This window comes from Leptonychotes weddellii, chromosome 9 (genome assembly GCF_054177405.1).
Source record: "Leptonychotes weddellii isolate Sample4059 chromosome 9, ASM5417740v2, whole genome shotgun sequence".
NCBI lineage: Eukaryota > Metazoa > Chordata > Mammalia > Carnivora > Phocidae > Leptonychotes > Leptonychotes weddellii.
The window spans coordinates 93,955,037-93,979,317 of NC_138377.1; the positions used below are offsets into that span (position 1 = coordinate 93,955,037).

At 36.6% G+C, this 24,281-nt stretch overlaps 1 protein-coding gene across 1 annotated transcript; it reads right to left on the reverse strand.

The window, feature by feature from the left end:
- Positions 1-4: 4 nt before the first annotated feature.
- DENND4A (DENN domain containing 4A) lies at positions 5-19,685 on the reverse strand (the record flags this gene model as incomplete). The annotated part of the gene is made up of 10 exons (XM_081831873.1): positions 19,572-19,685; positions 16,907-17,042; positions 16,344-16,550; positions 16,124-16,252; positions 15,350-15,491; positions 14,824-14,955; positions 12,169-12,285; positions 10,969-11,100; positions 4,712-5,811; positions 5-106 (listed from the first exon to the last, which is right to left on the reverse strand). Coding segments are annotated over exons 2-10 (2,082 nt in total), but the record flags the coding sequence as incomplete, so codon positions are not given.
- Between the last annotated feature and the right edge of the window lie 4,596 nt (positions 19,686-24,281).

Sequence of the window (24,281 nt, forward strand, 5' to 3'; positions counted from 1 at the left end):
AAGTGGCTCCTTCCAACTCATGGCAAACATCTTCATCTGTTAAAGAGGTAGATTCAGAATCCTGGGCTCCCACTGAAGAAAGACTGGTACGATCAGAACTTTGATCCTAAGGACATAATTATAAGCTTAATTTCCTTCATATTTAAATTTAATTATTTAAAATGTCACTCCTAAGGCAGAGGAAATGCTTAATCACCGAGATGATCAGTTAATCAACATTATAACATCTACAGAAAGAAAACCAATTTTACATGGGCTACTAATTTGGACAAACAGGGGTGGGAAATCATTTAGATAGCATTTTTAGTTGGATCAAAGTAGAGATACCTGTTGGTAAGATACCCTTGCTGACTTTGAAGCTTCATTTACTGTTCATTTTCCTCTCTGTGAATCCCAGCCCAGGATGATACCATTAGAACTGCATTTTATTCTTTTAAAATTTCATGTATGTTTACATTTTATTATTTTCCATAATAATCTAGGTTTCAAAGACATGTATTTCCAGTTTTCATTTTTGAGAACACCAAAGTGTAAGTTAAATGTTTTTCTGGTTATACCAACAATACATTAAAAAAATCTGGTCAATATGAATTTTTGTATAAAGAAAAAAAAATTTAAGTATCTATAATTCTACTGCCCAGATAATACAACTTATTTTTTTCTAGTCATGTTGTGTGTGTGTGTTATTTTTAGGATTATTTGGATATTTATACTGGCTTTTCTGCTATATCTCATTGTATTTTTAAAAGTGGGTGCTCTAGGAATCATACACACCCGGTCATTTACAGTCTACTTAAAGTTAGTATTGTACCTCTTGGTATATAATAACATAACTATAATGAATATTGGCAGAATGGATCTCTTTATCACTGTAAAACATGTACATATATTGAATGTTCCATAAGATAATGTCATAATTTTTGTTTTGGGCAATTATTTAAGAGGTAAGAAAGTCTTTTATATTAACTATTTACCATGTTTTCTGTTCTTCCTTCATTCCTGCAGGTCCAGTTTTCTTTGTGGTATTATTTTTCTTCAGCCTGAAGAACTTCCTTTAGCATATCTCATATAACAGGTCTGCTGGCCAGGATTCTCTTCTTTTATCTGAAAATGCTTTCATTGCACCTTTCCCCCTGAAGAATATTTTCACTGGATATCGAATTCTGGGTTGACAGGTCTTTTAACAATTGCACGGTGTTGTTCCAGTGTATTCTTTCCTCCATGGGTTGTGGAAAAAATATATGGTTATTCAAATCCTTAGTCCTCTGTAGGTAATGTGTCATTTTTCTTTAACAGTTTTCAAGATTTTTTTTATTTTTTCCTCCCAGCAGCTATTTTATTAGCAGATGGATATCTTCGCTTTTTAGTAGTTTGCTTATGTGTGTGTAGATGTGGTTTTCTGTGAGTTTATCCTGTCTATAGTTTACTGAGCCTCTTGTATCTGTAAATCTATATCCTTCACCAAATTTGGGAAGTTATTTCTTATTTGTTTATTTCTCCATTTTTTATTTCTTCAGGTATCTTTTCTACCACAATCTTTTTCTCTAATACTTCTGGAACTCCAATTATATGTTACTCCTTTTGATACTGTCCCACAAATCTCTGAGGCTCTGTTCATTTTTGTAAAAAGTCTCTTCTCTCTCTGTTCTAATTGGATAATTTCTATTACTCAAGTCTTCAAGTTCATGGATTCTTTCCTCTATCTTCTCCATTCTGCTACTGAACCCATCCAATGACTTTATTTCAGAGGGTATTTTTTAGCATAAAACATGTTTTTTAAAATAGTTTCTATTTCTTGCTGATAATTCCTTCCTTTTCATTTATTTCAAATGTGTTTTTCTTTAACTTCAGGGAATCTAGCTATAATAGCTGCTTCAGAGTTTCTGTCAGGATAATTCCAACAACTGGGTTGTCTCAGGGTTGTCTTTCCCTTGAGAACGGGGTCACATTTTCCTGGTTCTTTATCAAGTCATTCTGGATTTTATTTTGGCACTCTGAATGTTATGTTGTGTGGTCTGGGTCCTGTTATAATCTCTTGGAGAACACTGATGCTTTTGTTATAGCAGGCTTTGTTACTGACCAAGTTATGTGCGGACTGTAATTTGTATTTCAATTTTTGTAGGCAGTGACTTAATTCTTAGTTTAGTCCTGTAAGACTCGTCTTTGCCGGTTCACCTTTATCCCATGTTATGTGTAGTTCAAGACTAGGCTGACACTCGTGCGGGCCATTCACAGAATCTGGGAATCCCCTTCTCTCAGATGCCCCTCAAACTCTCCAGCCCACAGATGCCCCCTTCTCTGGCTCCTCTGTCCAGGAACTAGGGTTTCTCTTGAAGTTTCAGCTGCCAGGGCTGCCACACCACACCGTGACGGGGACCTGCTCTTGGGGCAAAGATGCATGAGACAAGAAAAGGGGGAATTCACCTCTGTCTGCGTCCCTCCCCACAATCTGCCTGCTTCTTCAGAATCCTTAGATGGTTGTTTTTTTGCACTTTGTCTGGGGTTATTAGTTATAATCAGCAGGAGGGATGTGCTTTAGTGGCTTTATGTTCCCACAGTGGAGCTAGGATGCTCACCCTCATTTTTATTTTTTTTAAAGATTTATTTATTTATTCGAGAGAGCAAGCGCACACAACACACACACACACACACACACACACACACACACGTGAGAGGGGCAGATGGAGAGAATCTTAAAGCAGACTCCCCGCTGAGCTCGGAGCCTGACCCCACAACCCTGAGATCATGACCTGAGCTGAAACCAAGAGTCCGACGATGCTCAACTGACTAAACCACCCAGGCGCCCCCTCACCCTCATTTTTAAAGATGATATTTGCTGGGTGTAGGAAAATAGAGTGGCAGTTATTGTCTTTCAGTGCTCTAAAGGTATCTTTCCAGGGTCTCCTGACATCAAAGTTTCTGTTCAGAAGACAAATGGCAGTTTCTTACTGTTGTTCCATTCGAAGGTAAGATAAGCTCTTTTCTCTGGCTCCTTTTAAGATTTCCTCTTTGTATTCCATTGCCATCTTTTTTAAAATTAGATGCATAATAAGTATGGTTTTCTTTGCATTTATTCTGCTTGACATTTGTAGATCTTCTAAATATGTAAGTTGCCATCTTTTATCACTTTGGGAAAATTTTTGGCAATTCACTTTTTAAATGTTCTTTCTATCTCATTCTGTCTTCTGGAACTCAATTACATCAGTGTTAGACATTTTCACTAATTCCCACATTCGTTTTTTTATTTTCCATTTGATTTCCAATCTGCTTCAAAGTGGATATTTTTTACTGAGTTTCCATCTAGTTTACAAACGTTCTTTTTCTGGGTTTTGTCTGCTGTTAAATCCAACTACTGCATTCTTAATTTCGTATCTTTTTCGGTTCTAGAATTTATACTTGATTCTTTTTAACAGATAATTATCTGGTGAAATTTTCTACCTTTGCAGCTGTTTTTCTTCAGCTTTCCCTTGATTTTCTTGAACATATTAAAATTATTTCAAAGTCTCTTGCTAATTTAAATACTTGGATCACCTGAACTTTTCTTCTGTTTTTTAGTTACGGTCCTGTCTCTTGGTATAGCTATTTTTAACTAAATAATATAAAAGATTATATATAAAAAATTATAAGGACTCCAGATGATATTCTGTTCCTCCAGAAAGGACACAGTCTTTCATGTGTTAGATAAAGGCTCATTATCTTCATCTAATCACAGGCTGAGCTGAGTCAAGCCTAGGTTGCTGTTTTGGTCAGGTGCAGTCCAACTCTGGTTTGCCAACGCTCCCAAGGCATGGCTCTGCGGGACTTCCAACAAAGGGCTTGGTGTGTTTACCAAAGCTCCCCCGGCTTCTACCCCCACCCCCCACCCTGGAATTTATGAACTCTTTGTGACTCTATTCCCAGCACCATGGAACTGCTGAAAACTCGAATTTGTCAGAGACTTTCTGCTTACCTTTTTAGCCTCCTGTCTTATGCAGTATCAGTACTAGGAAAATGTCCTGAAGGAAAAAAACTGGTGTATCTGAGGACCCTCAAGAGTCTCTGATTTTTGTCTCTCCAGCTCCACCAGATCCTAAAACTCTGTGTCCCCCTCACCTCTCCTCAGTCCTCTAAGGTAAAACCTGGATTTGCAGCCCTTTGCTCTGTGCTCAGAATCAACAAATGCCCTCAGGGGAAAGCAGCTGAGCACTTCCGGCTCCTCTCCGCGATTCACCGCTAGAATCTTGCACCTCTGCTTTCTAGGTGCTTTAGCAACTCTCTGATTACTTTAAACAGATACTTTGTATTTCATTTAGCTTTTTGCTCTTGGGAGATATGTATATAAGTCTATCGCAAGCTACTCCATCCTCACTAGGAGGAAAGGTCCTACGTCAGCCAGTAATTTTTGAAGGCATGCTGAACACTATCCGAAAAAAAAATCTGCACTTTGAAGGAAATAATAAAGCTCAGTAAGCATTTTCATATAACACTGATTTTTACTCCAGCTACAAATCATTTTCTTTAAAAACTGTACTATAAACATAACCTTAGTGAATTTTCATTACTTATTATTCAAGTTCAAATTCTGATATTTACAGACCTTATGCGTCCAAAGAGTCCTTTTTGGTAAAGCTGTGTTTAAGGAGCAAGGTAAAAACAGACATTTTTGCAAGGAAGGAACTTTCGGTGGTGGAGGACGGTAAAAGGGAAAGTAGAAAACTCGAAGAGAACTTACTTTAGATGATGTGGTATACATGGTGAATCTTGAATACCACTTGCTGGCTTTCTCTGCAACTCCTTTCCCAGCAGTGAACATACTGTTCCTTAGAACATCTAGTTTAGGTACCAGCAGTGTATCTAAATTAAATGAAGGTGATGAATGGGTTAATGCAGCTTGAGATTCTTCCCTGAATGGGCAAGAAGGTGAGAAGGCTGGAGAAGACCAGAGTCTGTCCCGTGGTCTCTCCTCAGTTTTTGTGTAACTTTTAGATTTGGTAAGTCTCATTAGCCTCGGAGAATGGGGAGGCAGGCTAGATCTTCTGCACGCCTTGACCAATGTTGGACTTTTCTTACTGGTTGATTTGTCATCACATGCCCGTTGTAAATCGATGCTTGGCGTGCGGCTTGTCAAAGGACTGCTCATGTTATTCATATACATCACAATCTCTTCCGCTAAGTCACGCCTGGCGGATGGTGTTGAAACGCTTTTGCTATCTTCGTCATCCTCTTCCTCCTCCTCTTTTTGCTGCTGTTCAGTCTCAGCAACCAAAAGAGAGAGGGGATCAAATCCTGTGGCAACGTCCGTTTTTGCAGAAGGTTTTACTGAAAAGCTGCTGCTCATACGCTGAATCCTCTTGGGGTTCTGTGAAGCAGTGTATCCCACTTTTGATCCATCTGTCTCACTGTCTAAGTCTTCCAAATCAAAAATAACTGGAGAATCCACTTTATCTGCCAAACAATTAGGACCATCGAAAGGTGTATCGTCATCACTAGATTCCTTTTCTAGACTGTCTCTTTTTGATCTTAAAGGTGGCTTTCCGATATCAAGACTAGTCGGTCTTGTGCTTTTTGAGATAACGTTTGAAAGAATTTTTGCATCAGCTCCTAGTTTTTCAACCATATCTCCAGGGCTTGCTTCCTGGTTGATTCTATTGAGCATAAGTCCCATCAGTACTCCGCCACTAAGATTGCGGTTTCTGCTTCCCCAGGAGAGTCGCTGCTGCAAATTCGGTTCATTTTCACTTTTATGTCTTTTCCTGAAGCACCTACTTTGACTGTTTCCTGTTTCATTTGTACCTTCAAAAGATGATAGTAAGAGCAACTCAGAGGTGCTTTCTGAAAAACAAGAGAGGTGTTTTTAGCCATGAAAAATGTAATGCGCAGATATAAGATGTCTTAAATATTTAAAATACTAGTAATGAAAATGATAAGAGCAAGTACTCGCTGAGTGCCTGCTATTTGACAGACACTATGACTAGGCATTTCACTCACATTGTCTACTGTAATCATGCCAACATCCTCATGGGTTGAGAAGAAACTGACGTTCAGGGGGATGAACTAGCTAGCCCAAAGGTACCCGCCCAGTCCTTAAGTGATGCAAGTGGGATTCAAACACAGACATGACTAACTATAAAGGGTATGCTCTGAGACAGAAGCTGTCTGTACTGTACTGCTTTTCAAAGCTTATAAATTAAGATTAATATTTACTTTTCTTGGAGTGGGAGATACAGGCTTTCAGCCAGAGAACAAGTAAGTCACGGGACTAAAAGGCATAGCACAGGGAATACGGTCAGTGATGCTGTGCTAGCAGTGTATGGGGACAGACGGTAGCTGCACCTGTGGCAAGCACGGTATACGGACAGAAGCTGAATCACTACACTGTACGCTGAAACTAATGGAACACCGTGTGTACTCAAAATTTTTTTTAAAAACGTACCTTTCTTATATTTAATAATAAATTTATATTAATTACACTAAATTGATTAGACAGTGGTTATACAATTGTGGTTGAACTAGATGACCCTGTGACTATGAGTCTTCTACCTATAAAAATGAAAAACAAAACCAAAAACCCTAAACCAAGCCAAATAAAAGGCAGCTATGTTAGCTTTATCCACATATAAACATTATTTTTAAAAACTCCAAATCCTATGACTATAGATGTGGCTGGCTAAATAATCTTACCCTTATTTTACATATGGTTTGCAAGTTTATACCAGTTAAATGTGAATGGCTATTTTCTACTCAGAAACCTTTCAGTGCTTTTTGCCAAATTACTCAGGTACCAATGCTGAAAGCAGAAAGCTAGATTCCTGATCACTTTAATTGTCCTTATTATGTGGGAGTCTTCTAAAGCATTAGTCTAGGTATGGTATTGTCAACTATTCTTTTTATATCCTTATCCAACAGAACTAGTGTGCTATAACAAGGTAATTCCTGCCATGTGATGCATTTAGGGACAGGATAGGACATAAAAGGGAATATTGGAGACCATAAAAGCCTACAAACTAATAATATAATAAGCATACATCATTAACAAGGAAAATAGCATAGCAGAAAGGTAAAGTCTATTCTTTGTTCCTTTATCACCTTATGACTAAAGGCATAAAAAGCCAAAAGTATACTTTCTTCTAAAATTCTGGGAAACCTTCTGCTTGACAGATTAAATATCATCAAAGACTTGGAGGAATCTTATAATCCTAAAACAGTACTCTGGGATTGAGTTTAAATAGCTGTGCAGGGGGTCCCCTTGCAAAGTCAAAACCATGTTACAGCTTGAAGACAAATAAAGCTGGTTATCATACTATACCAGGGGTTGGCAAACTATGCTTCTGAGCCAAATCTGGCCTGTGGACTGTTTTTGTACAGACTCAAATGGTTTTTACGTTTACAATCACATACCCACAAAGAACAGGTGACAGAATAGTATGTGGTCTGCATGGCCTAAAATACTACCTGGCCATTTACAGTGAAGTTAGTCCAATCCTAGGTTCATATACATGCTAATTCCAACAGACTATGCTGGATGCTGCATGCCTCTAACACAGAGCCACAAGCTATTTAAATTCCTTGAGGCAGGCGGTTCTATGACATGATTCTGGCCAGTAGTGTTAAAGTGGTAGTTTTTGAAGGTTTCTGGAAAAATTGTCCTTTCCTGATAGAAGGGGATAGATGTGGCTGGTGGCCCCCTTCCCCATCTTTTCTGCCTCACACAGACAGGTGATGCATGAGGTTGCCAGTGGTCCTATTATTAATACGGTTAGGTCCGGAGAACTGATGGCAAAACCCCTGAATTAACATCTTGAGTAATTGTTTACCTTCGATTTCTTATTTGAGGAAAAAACCCTTGACATGTGTAAGTGACTGCTAATCATATTTTCTCAGTCTTACAGCTGAAAGAATTCCTAGATGAAATACTAGCCCCTTTTCAGATTTAGAACATTCTATAATCCCTTCCTACAACATAGCCTTTCAGAGATTGCCTCCCTTTTCCTGGAATGCTCTCTCTCAATTCCTCCTTTGCAACCCCTATTCTTATTTGTTTCTGACGCAGACTTTAGATCTAAGCTCAAGAACCATATTCACCAAGGAAGTCTTCCCGGACCAACGTTCCCCAAACCCAGGACACATCTATTTATTATATGCTCTTGTAGAAACTTACAGCCCTTCTTCACAGTATTTAATCTCAGAGCATTTTTACATTTACCTGAGTATTTGATTAATACTTTCCCATCTCTCCTTCCTGCTTTCTCTATGAAGGTAGGGACCGGATTGTGTTTCTGTTTTTTTGTTTTGTTGTTCCTTATCATATCCCCAGAAACACCTGACATCCGATTACATACAGCAGGAGCTCAAGAAATAATTACTGAGTGAACACTGTCTGCTGGGAAACAACTGCCACCAATAGACCAACCCAGAATATGACACAGGAGAGTGTACTATAATATGATATATCATAGCTAAATATGGCAGGTAAAGATAAAAAGTTAAACAGAAACCAGAATTCGGCTTAGAAAAACATCTCCGAGTAGGTTTTATTTCAGAGTAAATTTTCTTGTGGTTCAACTCTCAGTGATTCAATATACATTTATCAAAATGTCAAATTCTCAACATAATCATTAAGTAACCATAGGGTAATGATTTTATTTCAATATTCAGTTAAACATGAAAACATCTCTTTGGTTAAACCACTCCAATATCTTTTAGAAGCTATCAGATACATAGCTAGCTAGCTAGATACATGTATATGTACACACACATACACATATATATGAATATACAGTCATATAAAATATCTGTATATTGTACTGTAAAACATAAATCTAAAAAATGCTTTGAATCCTCACATGTACTAGTATATAAGAAAAAAGTTATTGAAAAATAAGTATTCCTATAAATCCCATATACAGTCTTGGGCAGAAGTGATAAATGCATAGAATTTAACAGATGGGAACGCTTTCAAGCCCAAAATCTTAAAGATGAACTAATAACTCTAATTCACACCCAGGAAACCTCTATTATAGGCCTTTAAAACCTGACTTGTTAAGCATAAAGGGTAACCAAAGCCAGATGATGAGTCAGATACTGATTACTATGGCAAAATGTCAGGATCAAAGGATGGTTTACAATCATATTAAAACAGAGAGGTCATAAAAGCAGATCTTCAGAAAAAGGCAAGCATTAATAGACAGTAATGAAAGAACAATAAGGCAAAGGCTACCAAAGGCAAGTTATTACAGGTTATAAGTAGACAATGACTAGGTTGTGAGGTAATTCCATGATCCCAAGAAAACAAATTTTAATATTTAAGTTATAACAATGACCCAAGAAAGAAATGCAAATTCAGATAGTTACAACTCATTTAACTTTTTTTTTTTTTTTGAGAGCCAGAGCAGGGGAGTCTGTACACTTTTTCTATCGAGAGCCACACAGTAAATGGTTTACTTTGCAGGCCATGCAGTCTCTTTGGCAACTACTCAGCCCTGCTGATGTACTGAAAAAGCAGCCAGACAGTATGAAAACAAATGAGTGTCGTTGTGCTTCAATAAACCTTTGTTTGTGAACCCTGAAGTTTGCCTTTCATGTAATTTTCATGTGTTACAAAATACTATTCTTCTTCTAATTTCTTCAATCGTTTAAATATGTAAAAACCGTTCCTAGCTCATGGGCTTGTACAAACACAGGTGGCAGGCCCTTCGTGGCCCACGGGCCATAGTTTGCCTACCCCTGAGCGGGAGGCATAGGTAACTATGCTGCAGAAGAACAAATGTCACTGTAGCAAGGCCATGTGTAAACAGAGATTGCAGCCTTGACAGCTCAATCCTTCAAGATGTGTTTAGATTATATGTGATACCGAATTGAGCTAATGCCAACATAAAATATCATATAAGCAGACTAGTAACACTAGAAACTTTGAACCTTATGTCTATTTAACCCCCCAAAAAATGATCTGATGAAAAATTAGTGAGACCAAGTATTATCTCAAATCCTAAACTGACTTTTCCATTAAGTAGTTGATAACTTACATGACCTGCCAACAGCCAGATTATGCCTTAGTTTTCTCATCAAAATAGTGCTAATATCCCCTCACGAATATAAGCATTGCTGCATTTGTAAACATAAAATAATATATAAAAAGCACTTTAAAAAAAGATTGTATTTATTCATTTTAGAGAGAGATACAGAGCATGAAGTGGAGGGGACAGGCAGAGGGAGAGGGAGAGAGAATCTCAAGCAGACTCCCTGCTGAGCGTGGAGCCTGACGCAGGCTTGATCCCACAACCCTGAGATCACGACCTGAGCTGATATCAAGAACTGGACGCCCAAATGACTGAGCCTCCCAGGTGCCCCAAAAAGCACTTTGAAAAGAAAAAATATTAGGTATTGTTATCTAAACTATCTTGAGAAATAGCCTTTTAGCTCTGGAAAAAATAGGAACAATAATGAAGATTAAAGAACTCTATGCTTCATTTAAAAATTGGGGGTGTAAGGTACCCTCAGATGGATCATCTCACCTGCTCTCATTTCCCCCTTTCAGAAGGTCCCAACAGTCTGAACTCAAGAGATGGTATGTGGCTTGTAGGTTTGTCCTTGTACTTTGTTATAACAAAAGCTTGAACAAAGTATACTATAAAATATAGAATTCAAGTTACTAAGCTATACAATGAGAGGCTACACAAATATATAAAAAAATAATCCTGGAGAATAGACTTTAAAAAATTCATTAGAAATACAGCTACAAGGGGCACCTGGGTGGCTCAGTCATTAAGCATCTGCCTTCAGCTCAGGTCATGATCTCAGAGTCCTGGGATCGAGCCCCACATCGGGCTCCCTGCTCAGCGGGAGGCCTGCTTCTCCCTCTCCCACTCCCCCTGCTTGTGTTCCCTCTCTCGCTGTGTCTCTCTCTGTCAAATAAATAAATAAAATCTTTTAAAAAAAGAAATACAGCTACAAGATATTCTGCACATAAAAGAGGTACACGATTCAACTCACCTGTGCTTTCTCCTGATATTTTATCAGCATCATTGTTATTTGTACCACTGGGGCGAACTATACTGGAAGAACTTTGATAATTGAGCTTAGGCAGACAATCAGCACTTCCTTTTGCACTCTCACTCTCTGACACTGTAAAGATTAAAATGAAATTGTTAAGATAAAAGCTACATAGAAGCTATTTAGCTTTTATTTACTTAGCTATTAAGCTATTATAGAAGGCATAAAGAGAAGTAGCTTTTAGTTATAAATATTTCTAACTGATAATAGGTGATAAGAAAATACCAAACACCTCTATATCTATTTGCTGATCACAAGTAAATGATTCCACTTATTTGAGGCTTTAAGGTGTGTATCAAATTACTAAGTCATGCGTGAGGTCCATACATACATTTTGTATTTCTTCTTTGGTTGTGAAACACTGCTTTTGATGGAGGTAGGCAAGGGAGGGAATAGAGTCACAGACCATTAACAAAAACATTAAATAAAAATACTGTTAAACCTTAGAAAAGAGTCACTCTTTGAAGAAATACATATATTTCTACTACAAGAAGAGGAGTAATTGATCGGAGAGTGTTGTGCCACTGAGGCTATACACTTCACACATAAAGTTTTGGTGTGTTGGAGCATTAGGTGGTGAAGAGGGCCTGTAATGGGAGGAAAGACAAGTTATAATGGGAAAGTGGAAAATAAAATTAGCACTTTTATACTTAAAAGCCACTCGTATTTTCTGTTAATAGAAGTTCACAGGGGCCCCTGGGTGGTACAGTCGGTTGAGTGACTGGCTCTTGGTTTCAGCTCATCTCAGGGTTGTGAGCTGGGAGTCCTGTGTCAGGCTCCACGCTCAGCGCGGAGTCTGCTTAAGATTCTCTCTCCCTCTCCCTCTGCCCTACCCTTCCTCCCCATGCTCTCTCTCTTTCTCCAAAATAAATAAATAAATCTTTTTTAAAAAAATATTTTATTTATTTATTTATTTGAGAGAGCGAGAAACAACATGAGAGGGGAGAGGGTCAGAGGGAGAAGCAGGCTCCCCACTGAGCCGGGAGCCCGATGCGAGACTCGATCCCAGGACTCTGGGATCATGACCTGAGCCAAAGGCAGTCGCCTAACCAACTGAGCCATGCAGGTGCCCCAATAAATAAATCTTTAAGACAAAAAAGGCTCACAAATTTATACACTATCAACTTAAGTAATACCTACGGGAACTAGAATCACTCCCTTTCTTATCTTTTTCTTCTTGAATTTCCTCAGTAGATATATCCCCTCTTCTAACTTCATCCTTAGATAATGAATTATATCCAAGATCAGACTGGCCACCTATGAAAAAGAGAAAAAAAAAAAAAAAAAAGAAACAAAACCCCTATGCTGTTTATCAAAAACTTCTTTAGTGAGAACAACTGGAATTATGAGCAACATATTAGTGTCCAGGTTTACTTATGAGAAATTTTCTGGTTAATATCCAGTTGAAAGCATTACTTTGTTAGCCCTCCTCCCCCATCTCTATTAATGCAAGAAAGGGATGATCTCAAAATAATTTGTCTTTGGCTCCACACTGCAGTCAAAAGTGACTATGTACATTCACACTACTGTCTGGGCTTCTAAAGATACAGACAAACCAGACATTCTTCAAGCCTATGACCTTTCTAGGTGAAAGTCAGAGTTCCAACTAAGCAATGCAGAAGAAAAATCTGCAGGGAATTCAGAACAGAACATTCACACATAGATCACTGGAGCCAAATGTCTAAATGATTCCACTGAAGAAAATGGGTTTATTTAAATTTACTGATAGGTAATTGCTTTCTCTGAAAATTTAATTGAATAATTATTGAATTGCACTTAAGTATAAATACATGGGAGTGAGAAAAAATTAGTGTTACTGTTGAGAAAGGCAAACATTGCACTGATATAAGGAAACTTCTAATTCTGTTCAAGAGGCCTTCTGTAATTTTCTGCAAATTGTTTTCACTAGATTAGCATCAAAACATAAGGTTTTAAATCCTAGTTCTTCATCTTAGGAGACATGATTTTAAGCAAACCATTTAACCTTTTGGTTTGGACTTCAAGTCCCCAGATTTATAACACACAAAGTATGGTTACGATTATATGAGAGAGACTATATATGGAATGATTTTATAAACTGGTAAAGAACTATGTAAAGAAACTGTATTAAGTATCACTAGGTATTTAATATCTCTTATAATTTTGAGTTTGTATTTTTTCTAATCAAACTTTTGGCTCTGTTTCCACAGAAAATATAAATTTAAAAATATTATGAAGATAATCTTGATGAAATTCATGCTTTTATTAGATTCTGCATGCTTTAAAATAGACTTTTAAAAGGCCATAGTTAAAAACAAAAGATAGAGGGGCACCTGGCTGGCTTAGTTCGAAGAGTGTGTGAATCCTGATCTTTTCGAGCCCCACATGGGGTGTAGAGATAACGAACAAAAATGAGACTAAAAAAATTGATTGCTTCATTTTTAAGAGAGAATGCCTGAGGATGACTACTATAACTCAGATTAAATTCACACTGCATGATCAAAAAATAAAACGAGCCAAGAAAGAACTATGAAAATTACATTTCAACACAATTTGTTTACACTTATTACTCTTAAAAGTAGGCAAAAGAGGAGACAGACCAAAATAATGTTACCATTTGCAGAGACAGAAGCCTTCATATTTCATTAGTAATGCTGGGATTTTTAAATTTAAAATTTCTGTCTGTTAAGAGGTGGCCCTTATACTCTGTTCAAAAGTCATGGGATGCCTGGGTGGCTCAGTCAGTTAAGCGTCTGCCTTCGGCTCAGGTCATAATCTCTGGGTCCTGGGATTGAGCCCTGAGTCAGGCTCCCTGCTCAGCAGGGAGTTGGCTTCTCCCTCTGCCTTCGCTCCCACCCTCCCCCCACCGCTTAAGCGCTCTCTCTAAAAAAAAAAAAAGGTCATGTGTCTTTTTTTAATGTACTAATGAAAAGGACAGAATTATTCAACAAATTAAGTGTGTCAGTTTTAATTCTTAGAGAAAACTTTTGTCCAAATCTGATATTTTAATAAAATTAATAGCATCTTCAGGGCTAGAATGCTGCAAGTTTTATATGTATTTGCAAGTTTATTATACCTTTTTATTTTAATATAGTTTAAAACTCACAAGAAGTTGTAAAAATAATATAGTACAGAGAGTTCCTGTGTACTGTTCACCCAGCTTCCCTCAATGATACTATCTTACATGAAACATAATACACTGTTAAAACCAGGAAGTTGATGTTTATACGTACTATTAACTCCGATAAGGGCTATAAGTTTCTTTTTTAAAAAAAACTCTAATAACATTTTCATAATTACAAACAAGAATTTACCCTAAGAAAGTGACATGATACAGAGTTCTGTGGGCTATCCAGAGTTAACTGGGTTACCATGGACTAAATATTTGAATAAACTCTTTTTTTTTTTTTTTTTAAAGATTTTATTTATTTGACAGAGAGAGAGATACCGAGAGCAGGAACACAAGCAGGAAAAGCGGGAGAGGGAGAAGCAGGCTCCCCGCCGAGCAGGGAGCCCGATGTGGGACTCGATCCCGGGACCCCGGGATCATGACCTGAGCCGAAGGCAGACGCTTAACGATTGAACCACCCAGGCGCCCTTGAATAAACTCTCTTAAACTTTTATTTCTATTCCAATAAAGAATAAAATGGCATATAGTTATTAGACACAATATCAAACCAAGTGCCTAACATATATAATTAAAAAGTGACAGTTAACCTAAATACAGCACTGAGAATTAAAATCTAAAAAAGACAGGCCAGCAAATCTAAATTTTAAAATGTACTGTAATAAATGTATACATAAGCACACACAAACCTGTACTAGATCTATCATCAGTAGCATACACTTTGATTAAACCCGTATTAAAAGGTGCCTGCTCCACAGTGTGTGTCCCATGACCACTATCCATGCTGCCATGACTAACAGCATCCAGGTCACTGCCATCTGCTTAAGAACACAATTTGACAGCATTTTACTACTCAGGCAGATACCACAAATACACATTAGTTTGTTGCTCAAGCTAATAATCCACTCATACTGAACACGAACATGCCACATAATTAGCAAAATACAACCATAACAACTGTAATGATTGTGAATTATTAATGGATACTAAAACAAGATCACCAAAGGGTGATAATTTAACAGTTAAAGAAAAAAAGTGATTGAAGGTATTTTTTAAATGGGAAAATAGTATTAGAATTTGCTTAATGGCAGTAAAAACTAGAAATTATTAAATATTTTGAAACTAAGATTTCTAAAAAATGTAAATTATAACTAGTCAATTAATTTTTTTTTTAACAAAGTAAAACAAATACATCCCCTAAGAACTTTTAATTACCTGAGAGAGTTGTTTGTGATAAGTGTGCATGTTTCTTTAAAGCTCTTTTGAACTGTGCGACTCCTAAAACAACGTTTCTTACTTTTGTCCAAAGAAAATAGCCACTACGACTTCTTGAAGGCCAGGTACTTTCCAAAACAGCCTATTCATTCAACAAAATAAAATAGTTAGTAAAATAAAATATATCAGTGAATGCACGTTGGCTTTATAGTAAAGCTAAAGAATATCTAAATACATTGTATAACAGGAAAATAGAACAAAAAAACTTACTTGATTTACAGAATATATATACATATTTTTAAAGATTTTATTTATTTATTTGATAGAGAGAGATATAGCGAGAAAGGGAACACAAGCAGAGGGAGTGGGAGAGGGAGAAGCAGGCCTCCCGCTGAGCAGGGAGTCCGATGTGGGGCTCATCCCAGGACCCTGGGACCATGACCTGAGCCCAAGGCAGACGCTTAACGACTGAGCCACCCAGGTGCCCCTTGTAGCTGTATTTCTAATGAATTTTTTAAAGTCTATTCTCCAGGATTATTTTTTTATATATTTGTGTAGCCTCTCATTGTATAGCTTAGTAGCTTGAATTCTGTATTTTATAATATACTTTGCTCAAGACGCTTAACGACTGAGCCACCCAGGCGCCCCCAGAATATATTTTAATACTCCAAAACCAATGCCAAATAAAGCCCAAATCAATTATTTCTGCCATTATATTAAGGTTGTATAGTCACAAAAGTTATACTCGTTCTCCCATTAAATCAAAGTCATTACCTTATTATAATAACCATAAGTGATGGCATTGGGGTCAATACCAGCTTTCTGCATTTCAAAAAGCACTCGAACCGCAAGCACCGGCTGATCATACTGCCCACAGAGCTGCATAAGAATGCGGTAGCACACCTGAAACACACAGTTCAGAAGTGTTCGGAAACAAAGTATCTACGAACATAGATCTAGAATAAAATAGTGCACTTTTAAAAAGAATTGTTACCTCATCAGGTGGATCCATCTTTTTGGACTGCATTTTTTTAAGCACATCATATGCTGTTTTCAGTGCCCTGACTTTTGAATGACATACTTTCACATAAGCTGGCAGACAAATAAACCACAGTCCGTAACAGTGGCGCAGGAGACACCTAGACCACATTTGAGGAATGGAAGAATACCTCTTGGCAATTTTATGGGCTGATTTAATTTCCTGGAAAAAAATGCAAGGGTCTCATTAATAAACTGATACACTTAAGCATCCTTATTTAACTGAACGCTGAACAAGTATAAGTCATACGTTTTTATAGTACTTCCCTAACAAAATCTGTCTATAATTAATACAGATTCAAGCAGAGGCTTATAAATATGTGAAATAAAGTTCTAAGATAAGAAAATTAGTTAATTTTTTGAAGTCACATTACTCTAAATTATTTTTGGGATGTTTTGAGGAGCATAATAATCTAGTCATACATATGGGATAGTAAAATATATTAAGGGAGGATGAATGTCATATTTATTTTTGTTCTAATACTTGATTACATGAAAAACGCAAAATCGTCAAAGCACCTGTTTTGTTCTTCTGAACATGGGAGAAGGGCTGCTAGGACTACTTGATTTTGAAGGCAATTTGTTCTTTCGTGTTTGTAGAAATCCTTCAGGTCTCTCAAATAAATTGTTTCTAAGAACTGGAAATCCATTATAGCTGTTTTTGAAAAGAAAATAAAAATCTCAAGCACACATAGATGATCATACTGGTCATAATCTAAAAAAAATTCTGACCAATAACTCCTTAACTTAGAGTCTATTTTCATTATCTTTCTCCATCAGACTATGATATATACTCAACAAATATTCGTGCTAATGTTGCCTTTCTTGCTATCATATTTAGACATCTAATAGCCAAATACAAACTCAAGTATATATTTTAGAGGTAGAAAAGTGAAAGATTTAAATTTTGCTGAACTTGGGCGCCTGGGTGGCTCAGTTGGTTAAGCGACTGCCTTCGGCTCGGGTCATGATCCTGGAGTCCCGGGATCGAGTCCCGCATCGGGCTCCCTGCTCGGCAGGGAGCCTGCTTCTGCCTCTGACCCTCCCCCCTCTCATGTGCTCTCTCTCTCTCATTCTCTCTGTCTCAAATAAATAAATAAATAAAATCTTTAAAAAAAAAAATTTTGCTGAACTTGACATCAAACCCTAAAGTAAATCAAGTGAACTTTGTAAGTTAGTATTCACGTAAATACACAGCAAACATATCAGATAATATGACAGCTGGTAAAGGGCCCCCAAATTAATACTCTTTCAGACAGGACAGTCATTAGTATTATTGCTTTAGGTTAAGATATTACTATAGAACCGTCCTCTTCAAAAGATACAAATAATGTATTAGCACATTCCAAGACAAACTCTGATATTATCATGAATTGGTTTATCAGGTTAGCTAAGCAGGTTCTGGCTCTCATTTGTGAGAAAGAAAACTGAAGAGGTTGGAGAAGAAGAAGAAAAGATTAGAATGAGTGGCCCTATGAGGAAGTGGGTCTAATTGGGGTGCTAGAGCAAGGTGTTTGGGAATGTGAAAGGTAGCTGCAGCTAGGAAAAAGACATGCTGAAAAGAACAGAAGAAGCCCCTGGGCATCAAACAGAACCTACTTTATAATCTTCCTAAAGGCATAGCAATAGTTTCAATTAACTGAGAAGAAAACCAGCTATGATAAAAGATGGTAAACTATATCTATTATACATTACTACAGGCAAATTCAGTAGGGTAAAAAATAAATATTAAATGTTAAGGAATAAAATAGCAAAGAAGTTCAGGAAAACTACGTCCCATAAAAATTTCACTGTATGTACACGGTGTGATAATAAGACCATTCTGTGTGCCTTATGGAAACTTACTACCCTATCATTTCACAAAGACAATGTAAGAATATGAGTCACCTCTCACTAAGAGGACCCACTGTGCACACTGAAGACATTTAAGCTGTGTCTCCAATGACGGGTATGATTACACCAAAATTATATTGTTAGTCTCAACTTAAAAAGTGACTTAGATTCTTTTAAAAATGGGAACTTTCTAAGTAATTTTTTTTATTAGAGGACTAAATCTAAAAGTAAAGTTTAAATTAAAAAAAAAAGTTAAACCCAAAGCATAAAAAGAAAAACAAAACTGTATTAGTGAAACCTGCTCCTAAACAAATCTTAGAAGTATAATGTACAAAAGAGATCAAAGAAATGAGATCTTGTTTAGAAAGAAAAAGAAGCGAGAAAGAGAGAAATTAAGAGATTTTAAACACCTCTGACAAAAGCCAGAATTTTAAAAAGTGATCTGCGCAACATCATTAATAGATGAAAAGTAAGGGCAGGAACCAAGTGGCCTATGAATTAATCAACAACATTCACAAACACCTGTTGCACCACTTTTTCATCTGTAAAAGGAAGAATTTAACCCGAGTTATAAATGAGGGTGTCCTGAAAAATCCTTTTTCAATGAAAATAAACTGCGACCTAATGAATGACAGATGTGAAATGGTTTTAAAATCTTTAAAGTAAGAAAGTATTACTGGAGAAAGAAATCATTTAAAATCTAAAAGGAAGTGCCATTTTAAGTAAAAATAAATGCATACTGGAAACTACCTCTAGTAGATAACAAATGTATGTGTATAATATACATCTAGATAGATACACAGATGTATAATAAGTCTACTTCTATGATAACCTTATTTTACTATGCTCAGAACTTTCTCTTTTTCCCATTAGACTTGAAAGCAGGAACAACGTATCATTCAAGTCTATATACCAAGCACTTAGCATAGCATCTGACCAAATTTCCTAAGTTAACTGATTGATTCCCAATAGTTCTGAATTTCCATGACTTAAATAAAAACTCACAGAAAAATTAATAGCCTAAAAAATTATATTATCAAAATTAAGGCCACAAATATTGACTCTAAATTAGATTTAATCCTGTTGTAAACCAAGGTTACATTAATCAGTATGTGTGTGGGAAAGGGGATGAAAGTGAGAGGATTAGCTTTAGTGAGAAACAAAAATCAAAATCTATAATAAAAGTGCTGCATTTTGGTGGGTGAGGTCCTAACTGAGTTTAACCAACATTTATGAGAACAGATACTTATGTAGATATAGAGAGCTTCCCAAGGCTATATTATGCAAAATTATAATTCTTTTCTCTTTATACCTCAAAACTTAATAATGGATGTGGGATAAGCTTGCTTACCACCTAAAAATTAGGAATCTGTAAAGTTTGGATTTTTGAAAATACCACAGTCCTTAGAAAGCTACGTCACAGATGATGGATTGCTTCTCTCTTTCAATCTCAAACATTCTGCCTCTTGAATACCTGTACTGTAAAGGGGGTTCTTCACCATTGGGTAGATGGGGGATCTCAGGTGGTGTTACAAAAACAGTATGTTCACTTTTGAAAGATTCATCCAGTTCTATAAGTCGCATTTCACCACTCTTGTCCATATCCACCTGAAAAAGTTTAAAAAACATACATTAAAAAAATACATTGGTTAGCCAAGAGTTTGTCTATGGGGAATGGTTAAATAAACCATTTACATAACTGGATATTAAAGAACTGTTAGGAAAAAAAAAATGAGCAAGTTCTCTATGTACCACTAAAAAAGATTTCCAAGATAATTAAGTAAACATAACAAGGTGTAGAACACTGTATATATTATCTTTTGAGTAAGAAAGAGGGGAAAAATAAAAACACACATACATTTTTTTGCTTGTATTCACATAAGGATATACTAAAGAATACTATGAAAAGTAATTTCCCATATGGGGAAGGGGTGATGAATGGAATGGACAAGGATGAGATAGGACCCAGATTTCCCAATGTATACCTTTTTACATTATTTTGCATTTTGAATCATGAGAATGTACTCAAGAAGTAATATTTTTTAAAAATGCACAAACACGTGTGTGTATGTGTTGAGAATACCGAGTTCTAGATCTCATTTATACTAAGTATAACATATTTCTCTAAGTTTTTCCAGTTTATGTAGAAGCAGATTTGAGTTAAAATTCCTGTCACATCAGTATTGAAAGCACTTTAATAGTACAATCTCGCCTAGATACTCTATGGCAAGGTAATATTCATAAAAAATGAAAACAGACTCTAAACTGCCTAAAAGGAGCTCATAAACTAAAAAGCACAACATTGGCATTAAAAAAAATTAAAAACAAACAAACAAAAAAACCCACCATGATGTCATACATAAGACAAAATATAACCCACGGCACTTTATTACGTTAGAGAGAATATCATATTATCAGTCAGAAATAAATGGGAGAACAAGAATTATTACCAAGTTAACTCTTTAAGATACGGATGTAAGGCACAATATACCACAAAAGGACAGGTATAGCTTTTAAATTTTTCTAATTCTTATTAAAAAAAGCTGAACATTCAGAGTGTTCTTACATAAATTGTCAGTTATAATTTCACAGTATTACATGCTATAATCTCCAAGATTAAAGAATGTTCTTAATGATATATACATATAGTATGCTAGAAAACAATAAAGATGTTTCAGAATAATTAAAGACATGAAAAATGTTCACAAAGTAATGATAAATGAAGAAAACCCATACTACATATATTTGATTCTAATTTTTTAAAAGAGAGTGAATATGTATGCCATATATACATATATATATATATTCATGTTTTTCTCTCACACATGTATACTCTTATCAAAATGTTACCTCTGGGTAATGGTATTATTGCAATGAATTGTCTTCTTCCTTATATTGTTATTTTCCAATTAAAAAATAATATGTATTAGTTTTATTGGTTTTTTCCAAAAATTACAAAAGAATAAATGCTCAAAATAAAAATTTAAGCAAAGTAGAATATATTGCTTTAGAATAAGCACTTATTTCTTTTTCTTTTTTTACGATTTTATTTATTTATTTCACAGAGAGAGACACAGCAAGAGAGGGAACACAAGCAGGGGGAATGGGAGAGGGAGAAGCAGGCTTCCCACTGAGGAGGGAGCCCGATGTGGGGCTCGATCCCAGGACCCTGGGATCATGACCTGAGCCAAAGGCAGATGCTTAACAACTGAGCCACCCAGGCACCCCTAGAATAAGCACTTATTTCAATTCTGTTGAAGGATAGTTAAAAATCAGTATATAAAAGGTACCTTTCTTTCTAGCCTGTCAAAAAAGAACTTTTATATGGTGAAATAAGCAAGGATACAGTAAACTGGATAATCACATACCCTGATGGTACTCAAAATTGGTAAAGATATGTTTATTTTTATTTTTTTTTTTAAGATTTTATTTATTTATTTTGACAGAGAGAGACACAGCGTGAGAGGGAACACAAGTGGGGGAGTGGGAGAGGGAGAAGCAGGCTCCCCGCGGAGCAGGAAGCCCGATGCAGGGCTTGATCCCAGGACCCTGGAACCATGACCTGAGCCAAAGGCAGACGCCCAACGATTGAGCCACCCAGGTGCCCCGGTAAAGATATGTTTAAACACATCTGCCTTATTCTTATTCTAAGGAAATAACCTAACATGAAAAAAAAAAACCTCGGGGGCGCCTGGGTGGCTCAGTCGTTGAGCGTCTGCCTTCGGCTCAGGTCATGATCCCAGGGTCCTGGGATCAAGCCCCGCTTCAGGCTCCCTGCTCCACGGGAAGCCTGCTTCTCCCCCTCCCACTCCCCCTGTTTATGTTCGCTCTCTCACTGTGTCTCTCTCTGTCAAATAAATAAATAAAATCTTTAAAAAAAAAAACAAAAAACCTATCAGCATGAAAGATTTTTTTTTCCAGGATTGCAATAGCAATACATTGGAAGTCACCTATATTTCAAAAAACAGGTAAATGAATGAAGTATGATAAATAGATGAAATATACAATCATTAAAAATTAAAATAGCAAAGATCACGCAGACTTCTGGTTGAACAAGACAAATGAAACACAACAATTTACCTTCACTCTCTCTTGAAATCTCACCAAACTGAGAAGTAAGGGGATTGAAAAAAAAAAAAAACCAGCAAAGACAAAATGAACTGGAGAGAGGACAATAGCACAGCTGGAGTTCAAAACATTTTAGAAGCTGCAAAGTAGATCGATGTGACCTGTGAAAGCTGAAAGCCACAGCACTGGGTAGGGGATAAAGGAGAAAAAGCCAAAAATCTAGCCATTTTGCTGTGTAGAGTCCCAGAAAGGTCAGGAATGAAAAGTGCTCGATGACCTTGAAGATGGGAGTGCACATGGAGCTGAAGCAGGAGAATTAGTTAAAAGCCTACATTTAAGGACTCCCAGATCCCTGACATAACCCAGTATTAGGCCACTACCTCTCCCCACCGTGGCCATAGACTAGGTTGGGTCTTTCTGTGTGAACCAGAAGGACTCTAGACTTGAGGACACCAGACAGAGCTGTGGGAGATGAAGGAGGCTAATAAAAACAGGTGAAGTGAGTAAAAGCCTACATGTTACAACAAGGGAAAACCTCAGTTACCTTCCCCACTCTATTGTGAGAATATTGGCAATCAGGCTTACACTCCTCAGGCTAAAGACTGGAGATAACCTCTTGGGGAAGCTAAGCGGCCTAAAAGAAAAGAATTATAGACACCGATCAATCAGGGACTCTAACGATATAGCTGAGTTCCTTTATGATCATCAATCTCATACCTAAGGAAGCTCCAAGCCTCACCTTCCCATTAAAGCTCCAATGAGTTCTTTGTGCCTCATTCTTGAAATACTGACCAAAGATTACACAAGGAAAACTAATAACTTGAAGGAAAATAAAACAAATATTAAAAGCAACATTTGACTAAGAAGCAGCAGAGACAATGCAAGGGGAAAAAACTGCTCAAAATAACTAAAACGAATAAGCCTACATCCATGAAAAGAAGATGCTATAAAAAAGAGACTTAGGGAAATTATAAATGTGACAGAAGTAAAAATTATACTACAGAAGTTGGAAAATAAACTTGAAGAAATCTCCCAGAAAGTGGAGATGAAAAACAGAAAATGGGATGAAAAAGTTAAGAGGATCAGGATAGGAAGGCCAATATCCAAACAATACATACTTCAGAAAAAGAGAACCAAAGAAATGGAGTAAAGAAAGAAATGGGATGCAGGAAAATTGCCCAGAATCTGAAGAAAATGAGTCCACAGAGTAAAAGGGCCTTCACGTACTCAACTCAATGAAGAAAAGAAGGCCTCCACCAGGCATATCCTTATGAAACTTTAGAACATCAAGCATCTTAAATGCTTCCAGAGAGAAAAAGAGATCAGGCACAAAAGGTCAGAAATCAACGTAGCATTAGACCAGATGTTACTCTCAACAATAACATTCAAAGCTAGAAGATTTTAAAATTTTACATCCAACCAAATTAGCAATCAAGTATTAGGAGAGAATAAAGATATTTACAGACAGGGCATCAAAAAATGTTTATCTCTCACATACTCTCTCTCACTAAGCTACTGGAAGATGTGCTCCATCATAAAAAGGAAATACACTACGAAAGAAGTTACTGAAGCCAGAAAGCAGGGGATCCAACTCTGGAGAGAAGTCAATATAAGTCCCAAGATGATGGTGAAGGAAAAAACCAGGATGAGAGACTAGCAAGCAATCAGTTCAGATTAGAATACAAAAGGAAATTTCCAGCAAAAAAAAAAAAAATCAAATGGCTAGATTACCTGATATGTTGGAAAAATTGAGATTTTAGATTTTTCACTTTTGTAGAAGAGTTTGGAGATGAATTAATAGTAGACACAAAACAAGAAATACAGTAATTATTAACTTCGGAGAAGCCAAAATCCATGCATGAAAGGAAATCTAATTACAATATATATGTGGCCTAGCTGGGATTATATACAAAGTGATAATAATATTAACACTGAACAACCATTTGAGCAAAATTCCTTATAATGACACTGGGAGAATTCAGGTGGTGTGGTA